Source organism: Cavia porcellus, unplaced genomic scaffold (assembly GCF_034190915.1).
Source record: "Cavia porcellus strain 051 isolate PalLab524CR breed Dunkin Hartley unplaced genomic scaffold, mCavPor4.1 scaffold_1, whole genome shotgun sequence".
In the NCBI taxonomy this organism is placed as follows: domain Eukaryota; kingdom Metazoa; phylum Chordata; class Mammalia; order Rodentia; family Caviidae; genus Cavia; species Cavia porcellus.
This window is the reverse complement of record NW_026947484.1, coordinates 90,493,367-90,505,470: the sequence shown is the minus strand read 5'-3', so window position 1 is coordinate 90,505,470 and position 12,104 is coordinate 90,493,367. Positions and strand designations below refer to the sequence as shown.

General features: G+C 37.4%; 1 protein-coding gene across 15 annotated transcripts in view; it reads right to left on the bottom strand.

Moving 5' to 3' along the window:
- Nucleotides 1-12,104, bottom strand: part of Ccdc171 (coiled-coil domain containing 171) — a 454,917-nt gene that overhangs the window by 352,907 nt on the left and 89,906 nt on the right. For 14 of the 15 annotated variants that reach the window (XR_010048327.1, XR_010048331.1, XR_010048328.1 and 11 more), the window contains one exon: nt 1,462-1,636. Coding sequence is in view for 12 of the 15 variants with exons in the window: in XM_063251434.1 (XP_063107504.1) it covers nt 1,462-1,636 (175 nt within the window). In the remaining 3 variants the exon portion in view is untranslated. Of the gene's footprint in view, nt 1-1,133; nt 1,191-1,461; nt 1,637-12,104 lie in introns of those variants that run through there. The other variant, XM_063251469.1, reaches the window with a different exon arrangement.

Below are 12,104 nucleotides of genomic sequence, written 5' to 3'. Positions count from 1 at the left end.
TGAGGTAGGAGGATTGCAATTTCAAGCTCAGCCTGGGCAACTTAGTAACTTAGAAAGACCCTGCTTCAAAACAAAATAATAAAATAAAAAGGGTTAGGGTAGAGCTCATTGTGAAGGCCCTAGGTTCAATCCCAGTACCATCCAAAAAAAGGTAAATCTAAATCTGAATTGATATTCAGTGCTTCTTAATTAAAACCACTATACACAAGAATATTGGTAACAGGATTCCTTTTTCTTTGAGACAAGACCTCAGTGAGTCGCCCAGGCTGGTCTGAAATTTGTAAATCTCCTACATCTCCCAGGTAGTTGAAATTACAAAGGCATGCTACCACATCAAAAACTTGACACCACCCAAATGTCCATCAACAGTAAATGAAACAATATACTTGTGGTTATGTTTATACAATGTAACACTAAACACCAGTACCAAGTAGTACAACAATCTGGATGAATCTGCCAAACACAATGTTGACGGAAAGAAGCTAAGTATAAAAGATATACTATATGATTCTCTACGGAAAAAAATAAAATTGGTCCATGCTGTTAAGAACTACAGTAGAAGAGCAGACACCCAACTAAAAGAGTGCTTGATAATTCTGTATGCCATGATCTAGCTTCTTGCTATGAATTACACAGTGATCTAGGAAATGTCTTTATACATGTATTTACTCATACTTAAGTAAAAAGATTTTAAGTCCAATTCTGATATAATAGCTTTTTCATTTTTCAATACTAGGGACTGAACTCAGGATCTTTGCACTGAGCTACATCTTAGCCTTTTTATTTTGAAACAGACTCTCACCAAGTAGCTAAATTGTCCAGGCTGGCCTTTAACGTGATCTCCTTCTGCCTCGGCCCCACCAAAGTACTCAGATTACAGGCATGCAACACCATGTCCTGATATAACAGTAGTGGTTCTTACACTCAGCTAATCAAAAATATCACCTGCAGTGTTTCTTGCACATACAGATTCTCAAGCCAGAGGTTTGATTCTAGTGGCCTAGAATAAATGTTTTTAAAAACAAAACTTCTTTCATGATTCTGTTTATTCATGGAACAAGTGGCTCCAAAACTGATTAATATCTGAGCACAGTGGCTCCAAAACTGATTAACATCTGGACACAGCTACTTACAAGGCTGAAACAGGAAAACTGTCATTTCAAGGCCAGGAGGGGCAATTCAGCAAGACCCTGTCACAAAGTAAAAGAGGCTGATGTAGAAGATCTGTGGTACAGCATTTGCATAGTATATGCAAGGCTTCGGATTCAAACACAAAAATAAATAGATAAAATAATCCAAAGTAGATAAATGTTCGCATAATTGCAGATACTATAGGAAAATTTGTCAAGCAAAGGTCAATCAATGCATAAAAACCGTACCCCTCCAATCATATATGGATGCACAACAGTAAGACATGATATAGAAGTTATAACCCTAAACATGGAAGAAATAGAGTCTTACTATAGAGTTCTTCCTGGATCCTATGTGCCGCAGCTAACCTTTCTTCAGCAGCCCGTCTTCCAACACCAGTTTCCTTTCTAGCAACAGCCAGGTCATATTCCAGACTCTGTCGCAATGCTTCTCCTTTTTCAACTTCAGACCGTAGCTTGGCAATCTGGCTCTCATAGCTTGACAGCTATAAACAGATTTCTGAGTTCATGAACCAATATTAAAACATGTCTGCAAGATGACAAGATCAAGCATTCAAACATTTAAAGTTCTTTAAAAATTTGCTTCCATGATATGTATAAGAATTTACAAATTTATATTTTTGAAAGGAAGCACTGCCTTACCAATTGACAGTTTCCTCTTTAAGAGAACTAAAGAAAAAAATGAAAATGAAAAACTTCCTTACAATAATAAAGAAAAATTACATTTTAAATAGAAATATTCATACCTCAAAAATGAAAAAACAGCTGGTGGCATATATGGTAGCATATGTCTGTAATCCTGTTACTCAGGCTAAAGGGTGATGAGTGCTGAGTTTGAGGCCATCCTGGGCAGCACAGTGAGTTCAAGGCACCCTGTACTATATAGTAAGGCCCTGTCTCAAAACACAAACAGCAACAACACAAAAACCCACACAAAGAAGACACATGTAAAGACTTTAAAAGTCATTTTCTCCTCTATTTTCTATTCTCTATTCTCTAAATATGGTCAAAAAGCAAACTCCATCAAAGTAAAGTGTGGCAAATATTGCCTATTCTCTTTATTATTACGTCACTAATAGAGTTTAAAGTAATAAAATGACAACTTAGAGATTTTAACAAACTATTATATAATTTGTGACATTCAATGAAGTACTATGACAGCTATAGGTTGGAGTTAGTACTTGGTTATTTTCTAGGTCTTATCTCATTCTAAAATTAAGTGACTTAATCAGAGATTGACTAATAACGTTAAATACTTGCTAAGTGTTAAGTATAACACAAAATACTAAAAAAAAAAAATGCTAGAAAGCCCCTGATTCAAGAGATTAAATGCTATAAAAAGTACATGGGCTAACTTTTATAGAAGAGATAAAAATCAAATGGAATGATATTTCCAAGAAAAACAAAATTACTTGCTGCTTCTGGGACACAGATAGATGGCAGGAACTGTAGAAACATATAAGAACTACTATCTCAGGTTACTGAGCCACTATCTCAGGTTAAAAATAAATGTCTAATTATCAAATAAGGAAAAGACAATTTCTGAAGGGTAACATTAGAAATTATCACTAGAGGGGCTGGGGATTTAGCTCAGCGGCATAAGTGCCTGCCTTGCAAGCAGGCAGTCGTGAGTTCAATCCCTGGTACCGATAAAAAACGAAAAAGACAAAAAAAAAAAAAAAAAAGAAATTATCACTAGAAGCTGTTAATATTTAGAATATGATAAAAAGCTATATTCTTTTCACATATAAAGAACTTAAAAGACTTTGTACAAATATTCACAAATACAGAAAAAAAGTCACAGAACAACCTTAATGACAAAATCAGTGTAGGTCCAGTTTTTGTCCCAGATTCATTCCATCCCTACTCAACTTTTGGGGAAGTTGTTTACCTATTTGGTCTCAAATCTCTCCAAATCCTTCTCAAACTTTTCTATCATAGAAATTTTATTTCTATGCTTCTCTGACAACCAGCTTCTCAAAATATTGTCCAGGGAGACAGATGCATCTGTAGATTACTTGAGGGCAGAAAAGGTAAAGAAGCCAAAGTATTTCTCCCTCTCTAGATCAACTTCAAGCACTCTCTGTCTTAAGCTGCTAACCCTCTAGACAGTACCGAGGTCCCTCCCTGGTCCTTGCTCTCTCCAAACAGTTCTGGCCTTTCTCAACCTTAGAGTAGAAACAGCTTCCAATATTATTGTTATCCGGGTTATAGTAACATCCCCTATTTGCCTCCTCAGATCTTCTAGTACTTACATAACCAAAACACTCTCTACTAACATCTCTTTGCTAAAAAATCTAGAATGGTTTCTTTTTTCATGAGTAAATAATAATATTTCATGAGTAAATAATAATCTCAAGATGAGTCTCTAATATGATGTGCCTAACCATTTGAAAGCTCTTTGCAGGTAGAAATGGAATAGCTGTGGTACACAGTATACAGCAAGATCACAATTATTTAAATTACAATGTGCAGTTGTTTAAGATGAAGTGCCTACTAAAATGAAACAGTGATGGCACTGGCTACCACGTCAGAATTATTTACCATAACACCTATGGGACAAGATACTAAATCTCACTATACTGGAGAATTTACAAAAACAAAATTATAATTTTGAGGCCTTAGAAACTTGACTTAGACAGTGAAAAAACCCATTTATCCCACCATCTCTGTACTACAACCCAAAGCCCTGCACTGAGCTACATCTCAGATCTTTTTTATTTTATGGAATATACATTGTATACTAAGTAGGAAGGAAGGACACAGGTTGAGAACTGTCAGAGTTAGATGAACCTAAAGCTGTGAATCCTTAAGTCCCTTTGGTATATCCCTATCAACAAAAGTTATCTCCCCTCTCTGAGGATAACAAACCTATTCCCTTTTCCCCTTTTTCACTTATGTTCATTACTACTGTACAAGTTTACTGGACATAATCATGGGGCAGAGTGGTGCAAATGTATAACACATCTTAATTCTTTCCCCTCCCTCCCTCCAGTACCCTTTCCAATTGCAAAGGATCTAACAACTATTTCATATTATCTACCTTTTATATTCTGCTCTTTGAATGATTTTTATACTTTGGTTTTCTCATATATGAGATATATTGAGAAATTTGGTTTATTTCACTTGTGTGTCTGATTTGTTTTATTTGGCATACTGGTGGTACATGTATGACTGTCCCATCAAGTGACTTGGTGGTACAAGTAGATCTAATCACTTCTACTTCTTTACTAATTAGTTTCTTTACTAATAAAATTAATAAAAAGCTATCCAGGACAGTAATGCATGTATCACCAGTGGTTCAATTTGCCCAGCAGCAAGATATAGGAATTATGGCCTTGTTGTGAAAATGTTAACATTATGTTCCCAAGTTACATCCATTTTCCTACAAATGACTCAAATTTGCTCTTTATAGCCGATTAGTATTTCACTGCACATATATACAACATTTTGTTTATCCATTTATTTGTCAATGGACACATAGGATGCTTCCAAGAGTTACCTACAAGTTGTGCTGCTATAAACATGGGTGTGCCTGTATCACTATGACATGATGCCTTTAACTTTTTTTTTTTTTTTTTTTTTTTTTTTGTCTTTTTCTTTTTTATCGGTACCGGGGATCGAACTCATGACTGCCTGCTTGCAAGGCAGGCGCTTATGCCACTGAGCTAAATTCCCAGCCCCGATGCCTTTAACTCTTTCAAGAGATATTTAGAAGAGGAATACTTGAGTCAAGTAAAATTTCTAGTTTAATTTGAAGAATCACTGTACTGATCTATATACTATTTGTGTTAGTTTACAGACCCACAATCAATGTAGACTTTAATCTCCCTGTAGCCTCTCAGGCATTTATTATGTGATTTTTTTTATAATAACCATTCTTCCTGGAATTATTGCATATTTCTCTCTTGGCCAGAAATGCTGAACAACTTTTCATGTATATATCAGCCATTTGTACTGTACTTTTTCTGAGAAGTGTCCATTCATTTCAAGTGTCTATTTTTTGATTGGATCTTTTTGGGGAGGGGTCTTTTTTTCTTTTTTAAGTTCTTTATGTATGTTAGATATTAGTCCTCTGTCCAAGGAGTTCTGCGTATCTGACAAAACTTTCCCTATTCTGAAGTTTGTGTCTTCACTCTACTGTTTTGTTTCCTCCACTGTACAGAAATTTTTCAAATGTGGTACTATATAATTTGATTTTTTGAAACTAGATGTTATTTCTTCTGCAATTGGAGTTTTGTTCAAAAAGTCCCTACCTGTGCCTATATCTTCAAGAGTTTTACCTATCCTTATATTCAATTTTTCTATTTTAAAATTCTGACCCCCTTTGATTTTAATTGTTTTTATTTTAAAGAGAATAAAATAAAAGAAAACAGAACAAAGCAAATCATAACAGAACAATGCAAGCAACACAGAACTTTTTAACAAGACAACAGGACATCAACAGTGGCTACCATGATGTCTCTTGTTTTCTTCCAAATAGTTGACCATACCTTTACACACAATAATATCAAACATAACAAAATAGAATAAAATCAGTCAAAAGAATGAAAGCATTACAGGACTTCAAAACCAGATAAAAGGAAATGAACAGTGACTACTATAATATCTCATTTTTCTCAAAATTTGTCAATACCATCACACATAATAACATCAAATAAAACACAACAGAATAGAACCAATCAAAACAGAAGAAAAAAAGCATAATAGGACTTCAAAGAAACATGACAGGAAATCAGCAATGGCTACCATAATATCTCATCTTCTTCAAAACAGCTGTTCATATCATCATACATAATAAAATCAAGCAAAACAAAATAAAACCAATTAAATGATTAAAAGCATTATAAGACTTCAAAACAATGTAATAGGAAGCCAACCATTATTACCATAATATATCCCATTATGATCAAAATAGCTGCCCATACCATGAGACAAAGTAAAATCTAACAAAACAAGACAGAACAAAGCCAAACCTAACAAACTTGTGAACAATATAAGAGCTCAAGACAAGACAATAGGAAATCAACAGTAGTTATCACCTTTCCCTCCTAAGGTGTTTCCTCCCCTATCATTCTGCCAATAACTATTTTGCTTTTGGTTCCCACTAACTCCTGTGTTTCTTACACTAGGGTTCACGTATGTGAATTCAAACTGTTTTGCTCATGAACATGATCTCCAGTTGCATCCATTTACTTACAAGAGCCTTGAGATTACCCTACTTGATATCTGGGTAGCTTTCCGCTGCAGGAAAATACCGTATCTTTCTTTTCCATTCTGCAGTTGATGGGCAAAATACTCTTGGTTTTTCTGGTCTCCTGTCACATGAAACAATTGTTGTCTCTCCTTTGATTTGCTGTCTATGAATTTCCTTTCCAGTTAAATGTGTCTTTTGCATACAGTATATCAATGGATCTTGTTTCTCGATCTGGTCTCCTTGTGTTTTTTGTTTTTGGGTTTTTTTTTTTTTTTTTTTTTTTTTTTATTGCTGAACTGAAACCATCTACATTAATGGTTACAACCAGCATACATTGGTTTTTCTCTGCCCTGCTATCCTCCTGTTGTTGGCCCTCCACTTTTTCCCTTTCATTCAATTGCCTGTCTTCTTTGGCCATCCTCCCCTGCTGCTATTCCTGGAAGCATAGTCAGCTTTATCTCTCTGTAGAATATCCTTTAGCACTCTCTATAGGGTTAGTTTGGTAGTCATGAATTCCTTCAGTTGTTCTTTATCATGGAAATATCTTATTTTTCCATCAATTTTAAAAGATAGTTTTAGAGGGTATATTGATCTGGGATTGGAAGTTGTTTTCTTTCAGGGTTGAAACACTTCGCTCCAAACTCTTGTTGACTTGATGGTTTGTGTTGATAAGTCCCTCATGATTCTGACTGGTTTTCCTTTATAGGTGATCTGTTTCTTTTCTCTAATGGTTTTTGTTTTGTTTTGTTTTGTTTTGTTTTTGGTCTATTTTTCTTTTTTATCAATACCGGGGATCGAACTCATGACTGCCTGCTTGCAAGGCAGGCGCTTATGCCACTGAGCTAAATCCCCAGCCCCTCTCTAACGGTTTTTAATATTCTGTTCTTGTGCTGAATTTCTGGGATCCTGATTATTATACGTCTGGGTGTAAATTTATTTTGGTTATGGCTAGTTGGAGTTCTATATGCCTCACTTATCTGCATGCCAAATCCATTTCCCATATTTGGGAAGTTTTCTGCTATTACTTCTGTATTACAGAGTTTCATTTGTGTAGACTCCTGCTTCTTCACCAACACCTATCACTCTTAAATTATGCTTCTTTGTGTCATCTTGCAGCCACTGAACTGTTATTGCCTGATTCCTTGTTAATTTTTAAGAGATCTTTCCTTTCATGATCACTAGCTGCAATCCTATCTTCAAAGTTTGAAAGTCAATCTTCACTCTCCTTCAAGTGGTTTTGCTAGCTTGTAATTGAATTTTTAATTTCCTGGATCTCTCTTTGAATGTTTCATGCATTATAATTCCTTTCTATATTCACTCAAGGTTTCCATCATTTGCCTATGCTCCTCTTTTTTATCTATGTCTTCTTTAGACATGCTGAGCAATTCTTTCAGTATGTTTGGGATTTCTTCTTTTACGTGAGACATTATTTCTGATTTGATTACTTTTACAGTCTCTTGAAGCTGTTTCTTTACTTCAGTTGCTATCCTCTCAGAGAATTCAGGTGTGTCACTTCCATTTTCTTCCACTGACTGTATCTCCCAAACCTATTCTGTGTGGGTTGGAGGTCTGAGATTGCCTTTTGCTTCTTCATTTTGACATATTCAACAAGCTAGTTGTGGGGCCCCAGGCACTTCCCACATTGGCTGCTCCCCCATGGTGTAAGGAAATGAGACAGGCACCTGGGTTCCTCTGACCCCAGATTTACAGGGAAGCAGCAGGGTGTGGGGCAGGCTTCTCCAGCTACACTGGAGCTTCCCCAATGATCAGGTATGCATAGAGGTGGGGCTGCTTCTCTCAGCCTGTATGTCTACACTGGGATGGTGGCAGGCACACAGGGGTGTGTTTGTCTGATTCTCCTGGTGGGTGACAGCTGCCCAAAGTAACAAAGGGCCTCCAATGGTGGCCTACGGGTGAATGGCACTTACCTAGCTGCGTGTCTCTGCTCCTGTTGGCTGCACACAAAAAGGAACCTTGCAGTGGCAGCACCCAGCAGGCAGAGGCTAGCTCTCTCTGCCCATGCTGACTGCTTGCAGGAAGGGGCCTTCCAGTGGTGGCACCTGGCAGGTGGAGGCAGATCTGTCTGGCTCTCTGTGCCTGCACTGGTTGCCCACAGGAAGGGGCCTTCCGGTGGTGGGGGCCAGCAGGTGGATCTGCTGGCTCTCTCTGCCCATGCTGGCTGCCTGCAGGAAGGAGCCCTCCAATGGTGGTACACTGCAGACAGAGGCAGATCTGCTGGTTCTCTCTGCCTGTGCTGGCTCTCCACAAGAAGGGGTCTTCTGGTAGCAGCACCTCGGAGGTAGAGACAGATCTGCTGGTTCTCTCTGCCCATGCTGTCTGCCTGCAGGAAGGGGCCTTCCACTGGTGGTGCCCAGCAGGTGGAGGCATGATCCATTTTGATTTGATCTCAGTACACAGTGAGTGATATGAGTCTATATTCAATCTTCTGCATGTGTATAACTAATTTTCTCAGTATCACATGACCAGAGTTGTTTCTGCAACCTGTATTCTGACCCACTAGTTCATATATTTGTTTCTGTGTAGTAGCATGCATTTTTATCACTGTAGCTTTGTAATATAAATTGAAATTCAGCACTGATGCCTCCTGCTTTATTCTTGTTGCTCAGAATGGCTTGTGCTATCTGAGTCTTTCTGTTCTGTAGACATTCTGGGATTATTTTTTTCTAGTTCTGTGAAGAATGCTGTTGGTATTTTGATAGAGATTGCCCTATCCATCACTTTTGGTCATTTTGACAATACTGGTTCTACCTATTTGGAATAGGATATGTCATTACATTTTCTAATGTCCACTTCAACTTCTTTTTTCAGAATAGTACAGTTTTTTTTTTACAGATCTTCTACTTCCTTGGTTAGATTAATTCCTAAAGTATTTATCTTGTTGTAAATGATATTATTTCCTAATTCTTTCCTCAATGGATTCATTATTGATATATAAGTCACATGATGCTTTACATAGAAGACAAAAAAAAAAAAAAACAATACACCAACACACCTAGAACTAGCCAGACATTGTGGCACAAGCCTGTAATCCCAGCACTAGGGAGACTGAGTAAGGATCATTGTGAGTTTGAGATCAGTCTGGGCTACAAAGTAAGCTCAAGGCTAGCCTGAACTGCATAAGAAGACCCTGTCTCAAAAAGACAAAATAAAATAAAAGACTACTAGAACTACAAACTTAGCAGTATGGCAGGATATAAAATCTAGCCTTCTATTCTTAGCAGTTTAGCAATGGCCAAAACAAAAATAGCTTCTTTGAAAGATGATTTTCAAGATCCATCTCCCTATTTTCTTGCCAAAGACTGATTCAAATCTCACCATGCTGCACTGGAGGAGAAATGCATAGTCTAGTCCAAAAGGAAATAACTGACACAGCAAAAGAAACCCAATCCTGTTATGTTACCTAATTTTACATTAGCAAGATCCTAGAGAACATGTATAGGATTCATGTCTATCTCTAACAGTGTGATATTGATGAGTCACTACAAATTGAATTCAATATTGGCCTATAATCATTTAATAAGGTCTAATGCCAGTACTTTTCTGATACTTAATACACAGATAAACAACCAACCAAAGGCTACATATCTTATAAATAGAAATAAAAAGAATAAGACATTTTCTGTGTAAGGCAGTATTTTTCCCACTATACCAGGATAGATACAAACTTTAAGAATGAGTAAGACTTTGGATTGGATAATACAATTCAGTGGTAAAGTACTTGCTTAGCTTATGCTAGGTTTGATTTTCAGGATGACCTCCCCAAAAAAGGAAAAAAAATGAATAAGATAGTGGGGGGAAAAAGAGAACACAACAGATAGATAGAGCTGGATATTATGATTGATAACATTGTGTCAACCTGAGCAGTTTGGAAGTTTAACTGAGAGACTCAGCAGGGGAGCCAGGATTCATTCTTTGTAAATACCCTCATCCTGTGCAAAAAAGGGCAAGGAGATTTTCTAGGTGCTACACTGGGGGGGGGGGGGCAGGGGGGCTTGCCTATGTACAGAATAAGCCAGGAGAAGAGGTTTATTTTCTCCTTTTTGCTCTGGCTGCAGTCTTGAAGTGTTGCCCCAGTGCCATGTGCCACCCAGCCTTGGAGCCAGCTGATTATGGACTGAAACCTCCAAAAACTGTAAGCTAAATAAACCTTTTCTTCCCTAATTTTGGGTGTCAGGTACTTTGTCCCAGCAACAGGAGAAAAGTAACCAAGACACAGAGAACAAAGGGGATGAAAAAATAATCAAGATGTGTTATGTATATATACCAATTCTCCATAAGGAAGGAATGTAATCATTATATACTGAAAACATATAGTTAAAAAAAAAAGAGAGAGAAGAGACTACAACAGAACAGACATTATACTATAATTCATGAATTATCTTAGAAGAGGAAGAAAACTACTGCCCTTTTGACATATGTACATATCCCCAAACTAAGATATAATGATACGGAGATCCGGCCATGGTGGGACTCAGGCAGTTTATTCACCCGCCCTCTTGGTAAGCGCCCCGGCAAGGGCCAGGAGGAGAAGCATTACCTGTGAGCCTACTGCCACGCAGGTTGAAAATCAAGCACCCTTCCCCTTCCCACCCCCACCCCAGCTACTGGGGATAGATGTCTCAGCATCTCTTGGGATGATGACCATATGCAGTATAGCAAATATGGGGATTTCCTTCTATCTTCTGTTTGAAGGCAAAGGTTGTTTTCGTTGTTATGTTTTGTTATGTTTCTTTTGCTCTATTCAGTATTCTCAATTGGTTTTATAATGTTCTATTTTTGGTTTGATTTTGCTATACCTAATTGACTGGACAACTATTATGAAGTTAAAGAGATATACTGGGGCTGGGGATTTAGCTCAGCTAATAATAAGCACCTGCCTTCAAGCAGGCAGTCGTGAGTTCCAATCCCTGGTACCGATAAAAACGAAAAAGACCAAAAAAAAACAAAAAAACAAAAAAGAGAGACACCATAATACCTATTACTACTATCCCAGTATCCTACTGTGAAATCCTGTACCAATTTCACTGCATTGTCTCGATTGGCTTTGTTCTGTCTTGTGCTGTTGCATTTTTACTACTTTCAAAATACAATTTAAAAAAAAAGATATGATACAATAAAACAAAAAACCTACCATAATTTATTAATTGTATTACCATTAAAAATTCTAAGCTGGGCATGATGACACACATCTGTAATCCCAGCACTCAGGAACCTAAAACAGAAAGATTGCAAGGACTGACCTAATATAGGCAATATAATGAATATCAAAATTTAAAAAGGAGCAAATGTAGAATGGAAATGAAGCTCAGCACCTAAAGACCTTGAGCTCTATCCCCAAAAAAGCCAACAAAAAAATTTCTAAAGCCAGGCCCAACAGTACATACCTGCAATCCCTGCTATAAGGGAGGCTAAGGCAGGAAAATTGAGAGTTTGAGGAAAATCTGGGCAGGACCCTATCTCAAAATAAAATTTAAAAATGATCAGACATCCAGGAAGATGGCAGAGCAGTGAGCAGCAGAGAAAATAGCCTCTCTGATAATCACCGTCCAGATGCTGGAATATAACGTGGTGAGGAAGATAAGGAGGAAGTAAGTAGGTCCCCTAGAGCCAGGAAAAGCTGAAGTGCAAACTGAAGTCCACAGAGAGAGTAAATAGAAAACTTCAAAGAAGAAGCCAGTAGCTGGTGGCATCTTCTCCCTAGGATGGGACTCATGGTACAAGAGGAGTTGTTTGAA